At 41.1% G+C, this 22,271-nt stretch overlaps 1 protein-coding gene and 1 long non-coding RNA gene across 2 annotated transcripts; both read right to left on the bottom strand.

Moving 5' to 3' along the window:
- On the bottom strand, window positions 1–1,512 carry LOC134443303 (uncharacterized). Its single transcript, XR_010033638.1, has 5 exons — window positions 1,466–1,512; window positions 973–1,059; window positions 768–836; window positions 301–378; window positions 1–40 (listed from the first exon to the last, which is right to left on the bottom strand). It is a non-coding gene; the product is annotated as an uncharacterized LOC134443303 (long non-coding RNA).
- Window positions 1,513–1,764: 252 nt separating this feature from the next.
- Window positions 1,765–10,951, bottom strand: LOC134443304 (basement membrane-specific heparan sulfate proteoglycan core protein-like). The gene is made up of 12 exons (XM_063193161.1): window positions 10,786–10,951; window positions 7,687–7,761; window positions 7,124–7,405; window positions 6,977–7,031; window positions 6,547–6,854; window positions 5,046–5,312; window positions 4,196–4,465; window positions 3,945–4,088; window positions 2,937–3,251; window positions 2,549–2,830; window positions 2,062–2,319; window positions 1,765–1,937 (listed from the first exon to the last, which is right to left on the bottom strand). Exons 1-12 carry the CDS (start codon window positions 10,949–10,951, stop codon window positions 1,765–1,767), a joined length of 2,595 nt encoding a protein of 864 aa, XP_063049231.1.
- Window positions 10,952–22,271: the final 11,320 nt, after the last annotated feature.

Consider the following 22,271-nt stretch of genomic DNA (forward strand, 5'->3'; position numbering starts at 1 on the left):
TGCACATCAGCGTATGTGACATCACTGGGACCAGCAGAACCTTAACATGACAAAACAACAACAATAACATCAACTAATCAACAAAAAACAACAGCATATAATGTATAGTGACATCTCATAGGTCCCTTGGGTCATCCCTCTCATAGATCAGCAATTTTGTTACCATTAGCGCTAATGAAATGATATTTTCAATTTGTAAGATGAGTTGACACAGAATGGACAATCAAACAAACAAACAAACATCAAAACAAAAAGTGCAACAGCACATCCGTGTGCTGTAATCTCAGGAATACAGCTAACCTTGTTTCTTTCCCTTCTTGTTCTTGATGGTAACCTCTGAATATGTCACATCATCATTGGGGTCATCATCATCTTCACCTAAGACAACACACACACACACACAGACACACACAGACACACACAGACACACACAGACACACAGACACACACACACACACACACACACACACACACACACACACACACACACACACACACACACACACACACAGACACACACACATACACACACACACACACACACACACACACACACACACACACAGACAGACAGACACACACACACACACACACACACACACACACACACACACACACACACACACACACACACACACACACACACACACACACACACACACACACACACACACACACACACACACACACACACCATGACCAAAGATACAATAACAGCAGCCATGTACTACATGTTCTGCCCATATAAATAAAGAACAAGGTTTTACTGTTATCTGTAGTCTTCAATGGCTTTAAGGTAGAATACAGGGTGTCAGACTGGGTTGCACTGGTCTTGGCTGAAAGGGGTTCACAACAAACAGGCATTACCATTTAATGTATATAATGTATCCCTATTGAACCATCTGAGCTGGACACATAGTTGGCGTAGTATACAAGGCCATCTTGAAAAGCACAACGCCATGTCTGACTGACCTTTCTCCTCTTTGTTCTTCTTGGCACCTTTTTCTTTCAGCTTGATGTCAGCATAGACCACATCACTGGCTCCAGCCACAGTGCCACCTACAGTAGTGGGAGGAATATGAAAATGACAATAATTGAGTTGTAGAAATAAAGAGTAGCTTTTGAGTTCAACATTTTCTGTTCATAAGGCTTTACATAGTATGGGCAACCTACCGTAGGAAAAGTTTTTTTTTTTGTGTGAAATTTGTCAAATTTTAATTAGAAATGAAATGGTCACATCAGATGCATTAGCAAAACACGAATGGCACAGAGGAGTTAATACTTCCACTCCACTTTGTGTCATAGCTATTTCATCACCATGAACATAAACAAATGAGTTCATTTCTCCATTATGTATGTTTGTACTACTATGCTGTCATAAAAGTTTCCTCCTATAAGAATCGTTATCAAGAATAACATGACGCTTCTTAATATAAATTATATTAAATGTTCTGAACTTGTTTACCTGATGCTGTTGCTGGTTGTCCATTGTTACCATTGCTCTGATGGCCACTAGAGGGGGAAAGAGACATGCTCATAATAAAAAGGGGGAACTGAGTGTGCACAGACTGCTCACACGCACACATAGAGAGAGAGAGAGAGAGAGAGAGAGAGAGAGAGAGAGAGAGAGAGAGAGAGAGAGAGAGAGAGAGAGGGAGAGAGAGAGAGAGAGAGAGAGAGAGAGAGAGAGAGAGAGAGAGAGAATAAATATCGAACTTACAGGTTTGGGGTCATAGAACCTAAAAAAAAATAAGTAGGCCTATATTACCCTCTCAAGTGTGCATAATAGTGGAATATATCTTCATTGACTTTTGTCAAATTATTATTTTTTTTACCTTTGGATTTCCGTTTACGATAAAGCAGGACAAGTAAAATGACCAAAGCTGAGGCTATGACCAAGCCTACCAGCACACCAACTGCCATGGAGATAGAGGACCCTGAATATGAACCCGATGAGAACAGAAACATTTTTAAGGATGGGACTAAATAATAAAATGCTAACAAGAATCATGTGATATTGATAAACACTTGACCAGCAAAAACGCCACTAAAATTCCTAACCTGTAATTTTCGGCATCACTGTGATCCAGCTCTCTGGTGACTCTCCTCTCTTTGTGTTTTTGCACTTGTAGAGGCCCTCATGTGACTTTGAGACGGCAGAGCTGGTCATCTCTCCTGTGCTGGAGGTGTGGAGCAGTGTCCCATCTTTATAGAAGTCAGCGCTGATGTTTGATGGCTGATTGCGATATCTACAGCGCAGAGTCAGAGGATCCCCCTCCATTACAGGATGGACAGGATTCTCCAGGATAACATCACCATCTTCACACAAAAGATCAGCAGGTCAAAGTGTTCAAATTGTACATTTATTAACTTGGGTGAATAACAGCTGACAGGCTCTACACAAGTTAAGAAAATCATTCTTGATTATAGGTAAATAGTGTCTGCACACACAGTGCTAATACAGTACGATAATTAGTAAGTAGCAACAGTGCATAAAGCAATCTAACAAATATTCAGAATTCAAAAAGTTGTGTGTCCCTGAACTCACTGTGAACAGTGATGTTGACAGGGCTACTCTGCTCTCCAGACTCAGACTGACACCAGTAAACTCCAGTGTCTAATGAAGATGCTGAGCTGGTGCTGCAGGTGGATCCAGTTTCTGATCTCCAGCCAGTGGGACACCCTGCTGACCCTCCCCCTCTGCCTGTGAACCACATCAGGCTCCATCCAGTGGAGTTGCCCTGAGCCCCACAGCGCAGTGACAGAGGTTCATCTCTGAAGATCTGGGTCCAATTTGAATGGCTAACTACAGAAGCGTTCGGGGAGACTCCTGATGGCAAAACAAAGAATAAAGTGTAAGGTAGGATAACCTTCTCTATTTTACTAAAATAATTCATTTAATGACAATTATTTAATAACCTTATACAATTTTTCACCTGTGACCCAGAGAGGTTGAGGTTGGCTGAACTCTGTCTTATAGGCTGGCTCTCCTCTCTCTGCTCTGCACACATAGACTCCTGTGTGTCTGAGAGCAGCAGGGCTGAGAGTGTAGGAGCCTCCAGCTCCTCTGCTGCTGTCTGGCAGTATCTGATATCTCTGAGAGGTGGCTGCAGGTTTGTATGATGTAACTTTAAACCAGCTGAATCTCCAACCAGCAGATGACTCCTCCACCTCACACCCGATCTTCACAGAGTGTCCTTCAGCCAGCCAAGACTGGGAATAAGTCCTCACACCAGCTTTAGCTTTCTCTGCTAAGAGACAAATATAATATTCATTAAAATATTGCTACATCTCAAGGTAGCTGGAATTACCGGTAGTCTTTCTGGTTGTTTTTCTGTGGTGTTCATTACTGGGTGTATATATTCGCCCAAAGCTTAGCTATAAACACCATATTATTCCTACTATTCTGCATAGTCTAAATTATTATAATCTCTCCTGGTAATACTTCATTTTAAGGTTCACATGTTAGCCACTTATACATTCAGTCATCTAATACTAAGTCATATAAAGGCAAATAGGCCGATTACAATAAATAAAAAAACACAGCAGAATAAAGGCACGTTGCAACAGCCATCCACATGTACATGTAATATATTACACCTTTATACCTTATAATACGATACGGAACATGTATTGCACATTTCTGACTAACTTGGATATTTATATGTTTGCAAATATATTTGAATGGAAAGGTTCACACAGCATGTAATAGACATGTGCACAATCACATTAAATACAGTTATAGGCAAATGTACAACACAATGACAAAGAGACAAACTCACATTTTAAGGCTACAACAGCTACAGGTTTACTTTCCTGTGAATATTCATAGTCATAATATTCATTTTGCCTTCTTCCTTTGCAAGAGTAATTTCCACTGTTGGATGATGACGAAACCCTTAAGCTGTACTCCTGAGAAGACGTGTATGTCAAGAGTCTACTACGTCTAATCTCTTTTCCATTATGATACCAGTCATATTGCCATTTACTGTTCCCCCCACCTTCTATGTGGCATTTTAGGGAGACTGTTTCACCCTTAAAAAACTCAGTCCAGTTTGACTTCAGGGTAACAACAGCTCTTGGCCTTTCTGTGGAAAAAATATAAATGAATTTGTCAACAATTAAAGGCCATTAGGCAGACTGAGATTTCATAAACCTCCATCTTCTTCCTGTCTTTTCCCCGAGTCAAACTAACCTGTAACATTCAGCTGCACCTCATTGCTGTACTGTGTGTAGTAGACTGGGTCTCCTCTCCCAGCTCGGCACCAGTACTGTCCTCCATCAGACACTTTAGCAAAGCTGATGCTGTAGGAGTTTCCATCAGTCTGGGCCACAAGAGTCGATGTCTGAGTGTCTTTGTACCAGTAGAACAACAATCCAGAGGTAATGTCCAACTCACACGTCAGAGTGACAGAGTCTCCGGTGAATAGCTGTGTTTTCCGGTTTACAAGTTGGGGCTTTGATTCTGGAATGGAGAGAATATGAGATGTCACAGAGCATCTTGGTCTCAGTAATAAAACGTAAGACTTTTTTTTGCCAAACCTGATTAATACATATCAGCAGTTAAACATGAAAAATGGCTTAGCCCTGCTTGAAGATATCAGGGCTGAATCTGATAGTATTCAGGCTCCATGCCTGAATTCAGGCTTGACAGAGTTTGCAAATATAAAAACATTGATAATAATTAGCCATTAGGTTATTCTTATCTCAGAAAGTGTTACAGGTTCAGGGTTTTCTTCTACTGTCAGGCTGGAATAATGGTCATACACAGGCTATTAAATGTTTGAATAATGTGTCAAAATAGGCCTACGTTACGTCACTATGCAGTATCTTGTCGTCGTCGTTAGAGCAGGAGAAAAAGTTCAGGCTCAGGATTTTTTTTCACTATCACCCCTGAGATATTCTCTTCTACACCGTGCTGACACTACCTGTTAAATAGCCTACATTACACCAGTCTATTACCCAGCCCCCTTTTCTCTCTCTCACACACACACATATGTACACACACATGGACACAAACACTCACACAATGCATGTGTGCTTACCTATTACATCAAGGGACATCTCCATGCTTCTTTGTGATGATGTTGGCCTGCCTCTCCTCTCCCCCTGACACCAGTACTGGCCCTCATCAGACTCAGCAGCACTTGTAAAGGTGAAGGTGTTTCCCTCAGACACTGGGACTCTGCTTGGTTCCTTATACCACTTATATGTCCAGCCACCAAGAGACTCTATCACACACGTCATGGTGACTGTCTCTCCAGTGAACACAGGACTCTGGGGGACTGCAGTCAGTGTAGCTGTGGGGAGGGCTGTGGAGATAGAGAGGGATGAAATATTTAATTGAAAGAGACTGAGTATTTATAACTACTGCTGTTAGATGATAAATGTCTGAATTAGTCCAAATATTGGTGGCTACTGCAGTTAAAAACAAATAACTACTTTGAAGAAACAGTTAGTTTTATCTTTAAAAAAAACCATATTGGATTGCCCGACCCGCCAGGTTGGTGGGGGGAGTAATCAACCAGAGCTCTCCCCCATCCTCCTCCATGACTGAGGTACCCTGAGCATGGTACCGTCCCACCGCACTGCTCCCCATGGGGCGCCACTGAGGGCTGCCCCCTTGCACGGGTGAGGCATAAATGCAATTTCGTTGTGTGCAGTGTGCAGTTTTCACTTGTGTGCTGTGGAGTGCTGTGTCACAATGACAATGGGAGTTGGAGTTTCCCAATGGGCTTTCTTTCATAATCAACATGGTTAGCCCAATAAACCTAAGCCTTATGTTCACATTCATAAATTGATACATCTAGTTGCCCACCTTGTACTGCCAGGGTAGCAGTGTTGCTGTAACCTGTTTGCTGCCTGCTGCCTTTTCTTCTTCCATAGCATGCATAGTGGCCTTGATTAGAAACATCCACATTGCCTATGGTGTATGTGTTGGTCTCGTATTCTCCCAGTGACCTGAAATCATCTGATGTCTGGCGTTGATACACCCAGACATATTTCCAGCCACCTGATGGCGCTATGACACAAGTCAGAGTGACTGCCTCTCCAGGGTACACAGTGGCCATTGACATCACCACTGTAGGTACAGGCATAGCTGTGGGGTGAAGATAAGACATTAAACCAAGCTGTTCAGAACTGTGAAAAATATAAAATAGATAAGAGTTGATACAGTCAATACCTGTTACTGTGACAGATGTAGGTTTGCTGCGTTGGGATTTCTTTGGTCTACTGCTTCTGCGTCCTTCACATGTGAACTGGTGCTGCCCAGTTCGATCAGGTAGAGCAGTGTCTATTATTCTACTGTTTTGTTGAATATATTGCTGTCCACTGTACCAGTTATAATAATGCCAGTCTGTGTGTTCTGTTATGTCACAGCTGAGAGTGACTTCTCCAGGGTAGTATGGACCCTGAGGAGACACTACAGACACTGTAGCTGTGGGCAGAGCTGTGGAGGAAAAACAGACACATATTCACACACCTACTACCTGGCAGTTAATAAAAACATGATATTGAAAACGCGAGATTGAGAAAGTAAGTTACCTCTGACATTCAGAGTTATCTCGTTGCTGCGTTGTGTTGATGTGAGTCTGTCTTTCCTCTCCCCTTGACACCAGTATCTGCCTTTATGAGACTCAGCAGCATTGGATATGACATGTGTCTTGGAGGGATCACTTATTGCGATATTGCGCTGGCCTTTATACCACATATACTTCCAGATATCCTCATTCCCTATGGCACACCGTAGAGTAACTGTCTCTCCAGTGAACACAGGGCTGTCTGGCTCTACAGATAGCACAGGGGTTGGCAGGGCTGTGAGAATTAACACAGAGATAATAATCAGTGAATTACTTAATAATGGCATGGCACAAGAATTGTTAATTTATCTCACACCAATTTATCATATTAATAAATTCTGTATACAATAATGCCCATCCGTTCTCATAATATTGCACACTTCAGAGTAACTGACTCTTCAGTTAACCTCAGTCTCTGGGGGAGTACAGACACAGGTAAAGGCAGAACTGCTAGAGAAAAGATGAATGGAACAGGAATAAGTATCTCTAACCTCACAAGTTTAGTCTACTCTACTGTATGTTTATACAGTCAAATAGCTCACCTTTTACTTTGACTTCAGCAGTGTTGCTGTAAGTTGTTTGTCTCCTACTGCCCTCTCTCTTTCCACGGCATGCATAGTATCCTTGATTAGACTCATCAGCACTGTCTATCTTGTATGTGTTTGTATCAGGTTCTCTGAGTGAGCTGAGGTCATTTGATGTCCAGCGCTTATATCCCCACCCATATTTCCAGCCACCTGATGGCTCTATGACACAAGTCAGAGTGACTGCTTCTCCATGGTACACAGTGTCCATTGACATCACCACTGTAGGTTTAGGCATAGCTGTGGAGTGAAGATAAGACATTAAACCAAGCTGTTCAGAACTGTGAAAAAATAAAATAGATAAGAGGTCATATAGTCAATACCTGTTGCTGTGACAGATGTGGGTTTGCTGCGTTGGGATTTGTCTGGTCTACCTCTTCTGTGCCCTTCACATGTGAACTGATGCTGTCCAGTTTGATCAGGTAGAGCAGTTTTTATTATTCTGCTGTTTTGTTGTTGAATATATTGCTGTCCACTGTACCAGTTATAATAATACCAGTCTGTGTGCTCTGCTATGTCACATCTGAGAGTGATTCTATCTCCAGGGTAGTTTGGACCCTGAGGAGACACTACAGACACTGTAGCTGTGGGCAGAGCTGTGGAGAGGAAACCAAACACACATTCACACACACTCATATTACTTGGCTGGTAATAAAACACAATATTGAACAAGTTAGACTGACAGTAAGTTACATCTGACATTCAGTTTGTTGATTTATCTTACACCAGCATCACAATGAAGTCTATTGTATTTCACCTGTAGCACTGATATGCATAAGAGTTTGTGAAATTGTTTTCTTCAACCCTTTTATATTAATTTAGTCACCTGCGTTGTCACTGGTGTCATTTCCATGCGCAACAGCTTCCGTGGAATCAGGAAGATGATCTCTTGATTGAGCTGCTGTTTCAAACACAATAGGTTAATATGCAATTAACTATCCAAGTGTTTCATTTTTTTGTAGAGACCCATTATTTTAAAAATCACAAACCTTTGTGACCAAAGTCCATACACATTAGTCATGAGTCACAAAATAAAGGTGTTAGTTAACCATTATTGAACACATTGAAGAGCACATTTATTGTTGACAGAATAACCATCTGAGTAGGGCCTAAGTGGCAGCTAGTTTGAAGTTAGATGCAGACAGGGGGGGTGACCATGAGCTACTGTAGGAAAACATCTGAGGCGATGTGAGTCTTGACCCAGTCTTTTGGAAACAATGCTCTATGCCTTTTACAGCAGCAATCTCTGCAATGACTAAAATCAGGTGCAAATCAGCAGCAGCCATTAGCCACATGCTGGCCAAATATGCAGATTTCTGACAGCATAATAATGTGTTGAGCTGCTGGTGACTATCACCATGCATTTTTGATTGTCAGTCATTGTTATAGACCCACACCCAAGCATCAGATTTAGCACTTAGGCTAAAGCTGTATACTATGGAATGACCAACTACACTCATTCCACTCTTACTCTACATGGACTTTCACCATTTAGTTAAGAACGTTGAAAGGCATCTGGCCACAGAACAGTACCTGTACTTCACTGCCAGCTAGGTGTGTGGGGGATTTTACTGTTGGTAGTACAGTATGTAAATATGGATTTCTGCATATATAGGCTTTAGTCTGCCCATTGCTGTACGTCATGGTTAAGAAAATCACTTAATCAAGCATGTAGTGTTCTTTCCAGACTACCTTGTGTTTTCATGTCACTGAAATTGTACTGGCTACATATGCAAAAAGGAAAAGGGGGAAACTGGAGCATTTTTGCCACCAGGACTGCTGTGCATACTTGTGGCAATAGCCTACACACTCTTCTTGGTAAATTACTGTTAGTGAGAACATAGCCTACAACGTAAGACACCAAAGAAGACAGGAAAATATATACATTGTAGACATATACTGTACATAGATTTAAAAAGAAATCTTACCTGCAACGCTGCTGAGGTAGACAGACAAGCTCAGCACTAGAACAAACAGACAACCAAATTCTCAACCCTTACCCAAGGATGTTTGTCGGTGTGTTGGTGGTGGTGTTGCATGGTTGGACTGAGTGTTTGTGTGGGCAGCTTGAGTAATGTGTTTGACAGAGCATGGGCTTTGTACATCGGTGACCAGCACTGTGCAGTGTGACCAATGGCCAACTGTTTAAAGTCCCATTGCCATCATGACCACAGCATAAACTGTGCACAACTTAACTGTGATGCCTCACGTTAGTACTCTAGCTCTTGCACGTATCACAGAGATGGAACTGGTTGCAGAACAGGAAGCTACAGCAGTGCTGTGCATGTGGTTGCATGTGGATGTTGGGTCTTTTGTGTCCCCCCCCCCCCCCCTCTCTGTGAGCGTTAAGCGATGCCTGCTGGCCTAGTTTGACAAGAGAGTTGGAAGTAACCACATGTTCTCTGACCCGTACTGGGAAGAGGTTCTGGACAATATTAATGACTGATGACACCTAAATGGCATGACACTCAAGGAGATATGAATCAATGGTGAATGACACAATTTACTGATCAATTATGAGGCCAATAGCAATGACCAATTGCAAGCAATTTAATGACCAATTGCAAGCAATTCAATGACCCTTACCATTAACAAATTATTTAGGACAACTCTTTGAGACAACAGTACCAGTATTACTCTGGGTCATCCATTAATCTACAATCGTGCAGGGTATACAACTGACATGGCTACTACGATGGCCCCTATTGAAGATCCCTTGGTCACAATCCCTCTCAGTCAGGAGTACTTCATTTTACATGCTGTGAGGAAAATGTATTTAGCTATAGTTTATTTGATAGAGACAGTGCACATCATGTAGACTGTCCAATAGCCCAACAGATAGCATTATAATATCCATCCATCCTCCATTACTGTACCTTTCTGATAATCCATCAGCGATCACAAAAACGGGTAAAACACCCAGAGTCATGATTTTCTCAGCGACCTATTCAGTTGGAGAGACTGACAAATGTGCATTGACAAAAAATGAAACCCTACTGATTGGAGCTCACTCGTTACTGTAACTGCCTCAATCACACCTGGAAATGCTGGATTTTTATCGGCCACCTTTCCAGGGGAACACCGAAAAGGAAGAGATGTACAGGTAGCTCACTTGGCCTGGCTGACTTCATCACAAAATTTGCTGCAACATCACTTGAGTAACAAGGGCTCAGGTTAGAATATTGCACGACCAGGCAAGTCACGACCAGGCAAGCCAACTAGGCCCCATGGGTGAAGGAGTATTTGCCTCGGGCCCCCAAATACCACGTACCGCCCCTGATCACAACAAGGGCTTCAAAATCTAAATAAGGGGATTTGAAAGTGGTCTGACACGGTTTCAGCACTAATAAAAACTCAAACTTAACATATCTTCCTTCCATCTGTGTATAGCTGACAAACAGTACTTCCTTATTTCAGTAACAGCTCTGAAAATATATCAATGTGTTAAATAGGTATGTACCAGAGCATCACGCATCTTCACATTACCATACATTGCTGTCAATGTCTATGCTCTATATGCCACAGTAAAAAGCAGTGTTCAGCAATTCAACACTAGTTGATTCCATTAGAAATAACATCTGTATTAACACTGGATTTTTTTTGTTCTTGAACTGGCCTACCGGTCACAAACCTAGGCTCGGGGGAACAAGGGTCCCGAAAGGGATTGGACACGCTGAACCCTTCCACACCACCCTCACTGCGTAACCCACTCACAACCTTTTCCGCATATCTGAACAGACTCATGCCCAGGCTCAGGGGGAACAGTCCACAAAGAGGCCAGGACATGCTGAACACTTCCACATCACCCTCATATGATTTAACCCATTCCTCATGCAGGGCACACCTTCATGAGGTGCATGAATTAAGCCCTGCTGATAGCTGTGTGTCCTCATGCAGATTTTATCTTGACCGACTGTAGTATTGTAGATTTTATTTTTACAATAATGTCCCATTGAGATCTTGCGTCTAATCTTCCATGGAGTCCTGCATGGACAAGGTAGCCAACTTGCACAGAGAAATAGCACAGACCCAATAGGACTAATATGAGTACAACATTGACAGAGATGCATGACAAATTTGAGATGTATTATTTAACATGGTATTACATTGTAGTTTTCTTTTCAGAACTGTTAAATGGAAAGTAGAGGAGTCTACGTGCTGTTAAAGGAAGCTAGGACCCATATTAAAATAGCAGCCTCCTTAATGTCCCCTTACACTGTAACAATTAGAAGAAGCTTCGGTTTGCCACTGTGGACCCTTTAAAGTTTCCCGAGGAACCTAATAAGATCTTCAAGGAACATATTTGTGACAAAGTGGTTGTTGGTCCAATGTCAAGGTTTTCTTGAAGATTCCTCAGAGAATCCAAGAATCGAAAGTCTCATTGAGGAACCATGAGTTGCCACCGTGATGGAACCCTTGAGGTTCTCAGAACTTTTAGGTTCCTCAAAGAGCTTTTAGGTTCCCCTGCAGTGCAACTGAAGGATTTTTTCGGAGCCTTCAAATGTTATAGTGGTTTATATGTACCAATCACTGAAAGCACTTTGCAGGAAGGCCTTCAATGGAGTCTGAGCATGAACAGTCACACCACTCACTCCGCGCCACAGCTAACGCTTGCTCACATGCGACTGATAGGCAATACATTTCTACAGAAATAATCATTGAAACCTAATAGTAGTCCTATCAGTGTTCTCAGGGGCGCTGCTAAAAAATGTGGGCCCCATGAAAGATTCGAAATTTGGGCCCCCAAAATGACGTTATCAGCATCCTTCAGGGGCCCTGCCAGTGCTGTCGGGCCCTTAGAATCTGTAACACCCCCCCCCCCCCCCCTCGTGGCACCCATGAGTGTTCTAACCATTCCAACACAATGACGTCGCAGATTAACACAGTAGTACACCATTGTATGTAACCAACAAACATTGAAACATACTTTACTCTTTTTTGGACACAGGTGTTGACCACACTTCCTGCCTTTACAATGACACTTATATAATGACTGCTGGGATGTTTGCGTGCACATCCGTGTAACCATTTCAGTAATTAGCTGCAAACTTTCGCAGATACAATAACGGATGTGCAAACAACAGCATGCTTAAAGCAACCGCAACAGCATGTTTAAAATAGCTTTACACAGATAGGAAGTAGGCTATTGTACTTTTCTGGGGTAATGCAAAATCATATCTATGCTCCGACTGAATAGCCAAGATTGTGTTAATCATTAACATGTAAAAAGACATTTGAAACATTTTACAAGTTAAGTCCTCACAGACCGATGCTCTTACACAAGAATGAATAGGCCTATAGACATATATCAACAAATATCTCAATCTCTCTGTGCTCAATAATGGACACAAAACAGATTTGTACTGTTTTAAGTTTTTGCAAAGAGACATTTGAAAAGCATCAAGATCTTAACACACCCTTAAGTATAGGATTACAAATCTACTGTCACCAGAATTGTAATGTGTTACTTTCTGTAAGACTCTCTGTAATATCGTACAAAGGAAACCATGCTGACTGGAAAGTTTAAGGCCCAAATAAGAAAACAGAAAGAAACCAAAACTCACAGAGCAGCCGAGGAGCAAACGTCATGACGCCCTCTCCACCGACTCACTCAACAGAGTGACAGAGATGACTGACAGGCAGCAACAGATAGACAAACCACACATCAGATGCATCAGAGAGAGTGTGCATATGTAAAAGAGAGAGGAGAGAGAAAGACAGAAGACAAACCACACCTCCCCCAGTCAGTTGCAAGCAGGGTAGGGTGGTGAGACAGTCAGAAATAGAGAGAGAGAGAGAGAGAGAGAGAGAGAGAGAGAGAGAGAGAGAGAGAGAGAGAGAGAGAGAGAGAGAGAGAGAGAGAGAGAGAGAGAGAGAAGGGCTGTGAGAGACAGGGGAAGACAGATAGAGAAAAACGAAATAGAGTAGAGATCAAAAGTCAGGGTGGAACAGAACGTGTGTGTGTGTGTGTGTGTGTGTGTGTGTGTGTGTGTGTGTGTGTGTGTGTGTGTGTGTGTGTGTGTGTGTGTGTGTGTGTGTGTGTGTGTGTGTGTGTGTGTGAGAGAGTGAGGGGGCATTGAATTGTAAAACTGGTCAGGTGACCAGTAATCTCCCCCTTCCTCCTCTGTGTGTGTGAGAGAGAGAGACGGAGACTCATTGTCGTGCTCCCTGCTATGAGTTGGGCCAAAATGGAATTTCCATTGTGTGCACTGTATGCTATGTCCTTCTCAATGTCAAAAAATGGGTCTTTCCCTTCTTATTCTTGAAGGCATCCTCTAAATACATCTTAAAGGATTGTATGCGGCAGTGCTGTAATATTGCCAAATCAGTGCATGCCATCATTAGAACATGGCAACCAGTGTGACGTGCCCAGTCAGTTCAATATCTAGCGAAATCTAATTACAGTGGAAATGTTCATGTTCCAGCTCCACCTCAGCTGATACGGTCATGTGTGAAGTGGAACTGGAACAGTAAAAAAACTTTCAGCTCTCTCACCATGACAGAGGCAGGCAGGCCTCTCTTCATGATATAGCTTTTTATGATGAGGATAATGATAATGATGGCAGTAGAAGAGGTGCCGGTGCGACAGCCTATTGGTGTCCCTGTAACTAGTGGTTACTCCAGATGTGACAAACACAATGATTGGTCAAAACGGATTTCTATTTATCTAAATTAAGAGTGACATTTACTTACATTTATTCACTGTTGGATCTGACATCTGGGTCAGCAGTTGTTATGCATATGTCTGTCACGCCGAACCAGCACCCCTAAGGGGAAGCATTTTTTTTATTTATCAAGTGCCGAGATACAGTAGTTTCAACTGCTTCTGTTCATTCCATCTCTTCTCCTCCACCCTTCTTTCTCTATTTCCCCCCTTCTTCCCTTCCCCTTCCTTTTGTGGAACTGAAACTTTGTGGCCTAACTTCTTCCCATCATAGTCGGCCTTCCCAGACTACAGTATGTGAGCCATACGCTGGAAAGTGCTTTGAATGCTTGAGTGCTTTGAATGCTTACAGTTTTCTGGTGGCCCTTGTGTTCTTATCGATTTTTTCCCCCCAATGTAATTTTTTGGGTCTTTTTATGCCTTCACTTTGGACAAGAAAGTAGACTGTGACAAAAAATGGTGGGAAAGCGATGAGGAAGGATCGGGAAATGACCTTGAGCATGACTTGAACCCGGTTTCCCGGGGATATGGCATATAGTCTCTTATCCAAACAAGCCACAGTGCCCCCATCTTCTTTTTCATTTTTTTGGCATCTATTTTATAATGTATTTTTTGAAGACATGTGATGACGCCTTCTGTGGAATAAGGAAGTAGTGAACTACTGTATAAAAAAGTCAAGAGCTGCTAAAAGAGAAAAGAAACCTGTTGAAATAAGTGTTTATCCCCGTCACTGAGTTTGGTATTTTCTCATCTCTCTCATCTCTACAAGTAGCGCTCTACTAAGGAAACAGGAGGCTGCCCCTCCTACATGCAACCTGGGCCTGCAGGGGAAACATAACCACAACCTGACAAGCACACACACACACACACACACACACACACACACACACACACACACACACACACACACACACACACACACACACACACACACACACACACACACACACACACACACAGAGAATTGAAGATTGCAGATTGAAACAACCTGAATGAAGTGCAGATGTAGACAGTAGAGGTGAAGGGAAGTGCGTTTAGTTTCAGATTCAGAGAGTGTACACGCACACACGCACACACACACTCACATAACACATGGCCCTATTTTTTGGGACCTTTTTCTTTTCTCTTTTCCTTTTATTTACATGCATGCCTTTTGCTTCTGTAGTGGGTTTTATTTCTTTTTGTTACTAACAGTCTGTTTTATTTTAAAGTCTATTGCTTGTAAACATCTAGCCTGCCTATTGGACACCAGATGGAAATTAGCCCTTGGGCTACAATCTGGCATGTTTACATATATGTACATGTATGTATATGTTCATTAATGTGCAATGTCCTGAACAAATAAAGTAAAGTAAAGTAAAGAGAGAGTGAGAGGTGGGAGGGCCTTTTGTCAATAGTGGAAGGAGGGAGTCAAAACAAAACATATTGTTAGCTTGATAGCATAATTGCCCATGTCATTTTCTTTTGGAGAAAATGACATTTTTGCACAATTTTACTCTCTTACCACTGCTGCATCATCCTGTATTTCTGCCCATGTCATTGGCCAATCACAACACTCAAAAAACCTGGGGTAACCACAAGTCACACATCGGATTGTTTTTGAAGCCATGTAGAGTACAAACTCACGGGGAGGTACAATAGTGGGCAGAGTTTCCAGAGACTAGTCTATCTCATATCTGTTTGTTTGGTTCCACAAATTGGACGTTAGAGTGTATTTATAGCATGCTAGCTGGTCACAGTTCGCTTTGAGTTCCTCTTGTGTGAAGTGTGGCTCTGCTTTCTTGTAACCAGACTTCAAAAGTCCTCTGTTCAAGACCAAAGAACTGATTACGATGTGATGTGAGTAGGCTAATGTAATAATAACATTGCAATATCAACACAGGTAATACATTCATCCTATACCATGCCTATTTCATATAAATTCTTTCTCCCACCAAATTTCTGATTTTGTAGGCAAGTTTAGATTAATGTTCGCCACTGTAGTCTACGCAGTCTACTGAACTGTACAACCGGAAATCCATGTGAAAGCATCATTGTGCATGTGTAGCTGGTGGATTATAAGGTGTAGTAGAGAACTGGATTGGAATTGGGTGTCACTGGCTCCCGCGGGACCCATTGCAAATCGGGCGGGAACGGGTGGTTTAAACTTAGGTGAGTATCCTCAAATGTGATATCCTCAATGAAAACACAAAAAGCCCATAAAATATATTTTTGTTTAAAAAAAATCACACAAATATCTATTGAGGCCCAACTTCCTAGCTAAGAGGATGTGGGATGATATGCTCCTCTGCACAAACCCCTATTGCTCACTGCTTCTGTCTGCAACACAAAAACACATTCTTTCACTTCCTGCTGTATTTACCATATGCAGTGTGTAATTTTTGGTTCGCTGAGGTTTTGGGTTTAACCCCTGAGGTGAACCGCCTTGCTTTTATTGTGACTGCATGACCCATTTGTAGTATTTCCTCTTTACTCCATCACCTGTGACCTCTTCCATTCTCCCAACTTCTCCCCTTATTTTGACATACTGATGTTTAGTTAATGCACCATATTAACATAATCTCTTCTGGTTACATGTATTATTTTTCCCCATTTGTAGTATTTCTAATAATACCTGGAATAACCTGGAATAAATTCTCGCTAAAGAAATTTGATCTGATCACTTAGAGATTTGAGGCAAAAAGCCTTTATTGAATTCAGTACAAAAATATAGCATACAAAGCATAAAAAATATATTTAGGCCTATATAAAAGGGGATACAAATTCAAAAATAAAAACAATGCAACATTTTAAATATATTAAAAATGTAAAAATACTGTATCATCTGCACTCATGTTAACCATTTTGACGCTACAGACATATAAACCTTAAAGCTTCCTATTTTAAAAATAAAAAATGAAAATAAAAATGGATTCTTCTCATTTCAAAAATCAATCACATTTATTCATGTGCTCATGATTTAGCATTAGCTTATAGCATATGGCTTCTTCCCGCAAACAATCACAATGCTTAACTGCCATGAACCACCATAGACAAGAACGATTCCCCTTTCACCTTTTCATATCTTTTTTTCAACCGTTTTCTTTCTTTTTTCTCTCCATTTCCTCCATTCTTTTTCTTGGTTTTTTTAAGTACAAAAAATGTCATTGCTTATGAATTCTTGAATTCCTGAGTACATGACAATAAATGGCTTGTATCTTGCATCTTGTATTACATAAAACACAACTAGTATACAATTATGGTGAAGCTAGAAAAAAAAAGTTATTGGTTGACCTTGGGTAATAAGCAGCTGTATATATGGCATTGACATGGCATATCATTTCAATTATACAGCATAGGGAAGACTTATGAAGACTATTTGAATACCACCTTTACAGTACCAATAGGGTGAATAACTGTCCCCTCGCTCTTATCCATGGCTTAAGTATCCTCAAAGATTGCACCGATGCTCCAGAGGCTGTAATCAATACCCTGTAAGAACTTAACTTGCCTTGGATAAAAATGTGTATGTCTAATGTAATGAAATACTATAATGAAAACATTATTTGAAAGGATTATTAACTTTTCAAAAGGAAAGGCTAGGTTTTTTTTTTTTTACAGAGGATTTCACCGATGCAAAGACAAGTCGATGTGCTAGCAACTAAAGATCCAAATGACAGTGACCCCCCATCCCCCCCCTAAACAGTATACTGTATGACAACAAAACAGACATGCGGCTGATCACACTTTTCTATTGCCTATTCCGATTTAACCCATTGTGTCCTGGAGACACATATACGCTGCATTCAGGATTTTGCGATTTTAGCTGTTTTATGTGAGTATGTTCGAGCTGAATGAACACATTATAATGCAAGAGGAGGGTCTTGGCTTTTAAATGTAACTCATTCTATGATTGGTTGTGCTTCGAGGCTGAGATATTTCGGATTTCATAGGCAGAGGGCACCCTTTTCCAAAACGGGCTTAGGACAAAATGGGTTAAAATAAAAGCTCATTATATAATCAGTAGGCCTATACTAAAACATCAAAAAGACACAGTAGCAAAGTCAGGCCACTTTACTGGCACAACTAGTCTATAACCGAATCCATAATCACAGTCCAAATCTCATCTGGCTAACTATAATATCTCTCTGTTACACAGCATTACAGGAGTATGCAGGCATGGCATGGGCAATGTTCTGGTCTCACGTGTCCATGACTCAGTCATCTGCGAACAAGATAAAAATAAGTGAACAAAGTGAATAAACACACCATAAATGTAAAAAATACATATGAGCACAGTAGGCCTACAGTGTGGTAAACATTATCTAGGCTTACCAGTAAAATAATCTGATATTTACCCAACACTTAGAAATAATTGGAGGCAAATGACAACAAACAATGTACAGTGTAACTACTTATAGACAATACAATGAACAAACTAGACTGCCTGTGCAGTCGTCTTCGACTGCTTAAGGTATATCCCCGAAACGCGACGCTTCCAGTCCCCCATCATTCCTACCACTCCCGTCCACCATTTCGTAAACGTATATGATACATACAGACGTGACATGACGTGCATAGGCTTAAAACCAAACCACTGTTGTGAAAATGAAGCAAAAAATGGGGCAAATGGTAATACTGTTTTAATGGTTCAGTGGATATACCACATTAGGTACAGTGTAATAACCAGTGTAACAATATTTAATACAATGTAATACCAGTGTAACACCGCCATTTTTTTACTTACATCATGTGTTTGTGCGTTAGTGGTATTACATGGTATTGCATATTGTTACACTGGTATTACACTATATTACATGGTATTGCATACTGTTACACTCGTTATTACACTGTACCTGATATTGCATATTGTTACACTAGTATTACACTAGTATTACATGGTATTAAATATTGTTACATTGGTTATTACACTGTACCTAATATGGTAGATTCACTGAAATGGTGAACCATTAAAATAAGGTGTTACCGGGCAAATCAATCCACCCAGTCAGAAGGCGCACGCAAAACCATTACATCCCCGACGCTCCGCGTTTCGGGGATATAATAATTGGGCAATGATTAGCCTGGTGAACCAGCGCCACATCCACATTTAGTCTGGTTTATCAGGCTAGGCAATGATCAGATCTTGGTAGTTTTCAGTAAATTACACAAAATACATTATTACCTTCGCCAGAAGGTTATGTTTTGACCGCCGTGTATTTATTTATTTATTACCTTCGCCAGAAGGTTATGTTTTGACCGCTGTGTATTTATTTATTTATTTATTTATTTATTTGTGAATATGTTTGTTTGTTTGTTTGTTTGTACTTCGTATAACTCAGACAGAACTGAGCCGATTTTTATGAAATTTGGTGGGATGATTGTTCATGACCCAAGGAACAATCGATTAGTTTTTGGGAGTGATTGGGTCAAAGGTCAAAGGTCAAGGTCAAAATGTTTGTTTGTACTTCGTATAACTCAGACAGAACTGAGCCGATTTTTATGAAATTTAGTGGGATGATTGGTCATGACCCAAGGAACAATCGATTAGTTTTTGGGAGTGATTGGGTCAAAGGTCAAAGGTCAAGGTCAAAAACGTAAATTCAGCCGATTTTTATGAAATTTAGTGGGATGATTGGTCATGACCCAAGGAACAATCGATTACTTTTTTGGAGTGATTGGGTCAAAGGTCAAGGTCAAGGTCAAGGTCAAAAACGTAAATTGAGCCGATTTATGTGACATTTACTGGGATGATTGGTCATGACCCAAGGAACAATCGATTACGTTTTGGGAGTGATTAGGTCAAAGGTCAAGGTCACGAAAAGGTCAAAAACTTAAACTCTGCCGAATTTTATGACATTTACTGGGATGATTGGTCATGACCCAAAAAACAATCGATTACTTTTTGGGAGTGATTGGGTCAAAGGTCAAGGTCACGAAAAGGTCAAAAACGTTTTTCTTTGCCAAGCACTATATGCCAGAACAACATGTGCATGCGGAATTGAATAAGAGGTCAAGACTGGGCCAAAAATGTAATATTACGATATTCCGGTCCGATTTACATGAAACTAACACCAACATTTGGAGAATGCTATGCCCCACACTCTGAAAATGGCCAGAAAAAAATAAGTGGCGTAGGCGAAGGTTTGCGCTCTACCGAGTGCCCATTCTAGTTTGTGAATATGTTTGTTTGTTTGTTTGTTTGTTTGTTTGTTTGTACTTCGTATAACTCAGTCAGAACTGAGCCGATTTTTATGAAATTTAGTGGGATGATTGGTCATGACCCAAGGAACAATCGATTAGTTTTTGGGAGTGATTGGGTCAAAGGTCAAAGGTCAAGGTCAAAATGTTTGTTTGTACTTCGTATAACTCAGACAGAACTGAGCCGATTTTGATGATATTTAGTGGGATGATTGGTCATGACCCAAGGAACAATCGATTAGTTTTTGGGAGTGATTGGGTCAAAGGTCAAAGGTCAAGGTCAAAATGTTTGTTTGTACTTCGTATAACTCAGACAGAACTGAGCCGATTTTTATGACATTTAGTGGGATGATTGGTCATGACCCAAGGAACAATTGATTCGTTTTTTGGGAGTGATTGGGGCAAAGGTCAAAGGTCAAGGTCATGGTCACCAAAAGGTCAAAAACTTAAATTGAGCTGATTTTTATGACATTTAGTGGGATGATTGGTCATGACCCAAGGAACAATCGATTACTTTTTGGGAGTGATTGCGTCAAAGGTCAAAGGTCAAGGTCACGAAAAAGTCAAAAATGTAAATTGAGCCGATTTTTATGAAATTTAGTGGGATGATTGGTCATGACCCAAGGAACAATCAATTATTTTTTGGGAGTGATTGGTCAAAGGTCAAGGTCAAGGTCACGAAAAGGTCAAAAACGTAAATTGAGCCGATTTTTATTAAATTTAGTGGGATGATTGGTCATGACCCAAGGAACAATCGATTACTTTTTGGGAGTGATTGGGTCAAAGGTCAAGGTCACGAAAAGGTCAAAAACGTAAATTGAGCCGATTTATATGAAATTTACTGGGATGATTGGTCATGACCCAAGGAACAATCGATTACTTTTTGGGAGTGATTGGGTCAAAGGTCAAGGTCAAGGTCACGAAAAGGTCAAAAACGTTTTTGCTGCATGCTGAATTGAATAAGAGGTCAAGACTGGGCCAAAAATGTAATATTACGATAATCCGGTCCGATTTAAATGAAACTAACACCAAAATTTGGAGAATGTTATGCCCCACACTCTGAAGATGTGTTTGGAGGTAGGGTGCGCACATCCACAGGTAGTTGTCCAGGTGCTAGACAAAAAGTAGTAGGTAGTGTGATGAAGCGGTCTGCACACTGTGTATTAACTCCAAAAATACTTTATTTCATTTAAACATATGGCAACGTTTCGATCCAACAGAGGGATCTTCCTCGGGATCTTCCTCTGAAGATGGCCAGAAAAAAATAAGTGGCGTAGGCGAAGGTTTGCGCTCTACCGAGTGCCCATTCTAGTTGTATGTGTGTTCATATACAGTATGACAAATGTTCCTTTGTAAGAGTCTATTTTTTGTGTTTATGTTTACCTTGGGTTTTAGGCTTCTTGCCTTTCTTCCTACTTGTGCATAGGTTGCATCACCAGATCCTGCATCTGCAACATTATGGTGAACAGGAAAGAGTGGCTCAGTGTCAAAAACAGTATTAGGTAAGACAAAACAATGTCCAGCCCCACTTGACATGAGGAGAAACAAAATGAAATGATTAATGAATAATATGAACACACACTCATCGCTGAGGAGAGCTTAAGTGATTACAAGAGACAATATGATAAAATATTGGTCAAAGATAAAATGATACGATTGAGAATGTGGCCCAAAATTCCATGCATGCACACACACGCACGCACGCACGCACGCACGCGCAAGCACGCACGCATGCACAAGCACGCACAAGCACGAACGCACGTACGCACGCCCCCCAGACACCCCCCCCCCCCACACACACACACAAACACACACACGTTACTTGATGAAGCTTGATGATTGATGGATGAGTAAATGGTGTCTTCTTTAGGGGAAGTTGGTTTGGCTATAAGAGAAGCAGAGACAATATCTGTCTTGTACTGTATGATTTCTGGGTGGGTTTGTCTGCATATTGCCACGCAAGTCAACATGTAAAGTAAGTGTTGTTTTGTTCTGTGTCATATAGGCCTACATGGGTTCTAAATTTTTGTTTTCCCCTGACTGTGCAAAACAATGACCAACCAGAAGTAACGATACCAATTATTCCAATAGGAAAGCTCTTTCTCTGAAGAAATCATCCATAGAAATAATTGAGGCCTGTTCTGCTGCCACCAGCCAATCATTATGCTGAACTGAACGGTCAGTGTTCCTATCATCTTGCAGCTTCATTCTCCATTGAAAACTTAGTATTCATGCTCCAGAATCATTCCATAGAACATTTGC

The sequence above is a fragment of the Engraulis encrasicolus genome, unplaced genomic scaffold (genome assembly GCF_034702125.1).
Source record: "Engraulis encrasicolus isolate BLACKSEA-1 unplaced genomic scaffold, IST_EnEncr_1.0 scaffold_305_np1212, whole genome shotgun sequence".
NCBI lineage: Eukaryota > Metazoa > Chordata > Actinopteri > Clupeiformes > Engraulidae > Engraulis > Engraulis encrasicolus.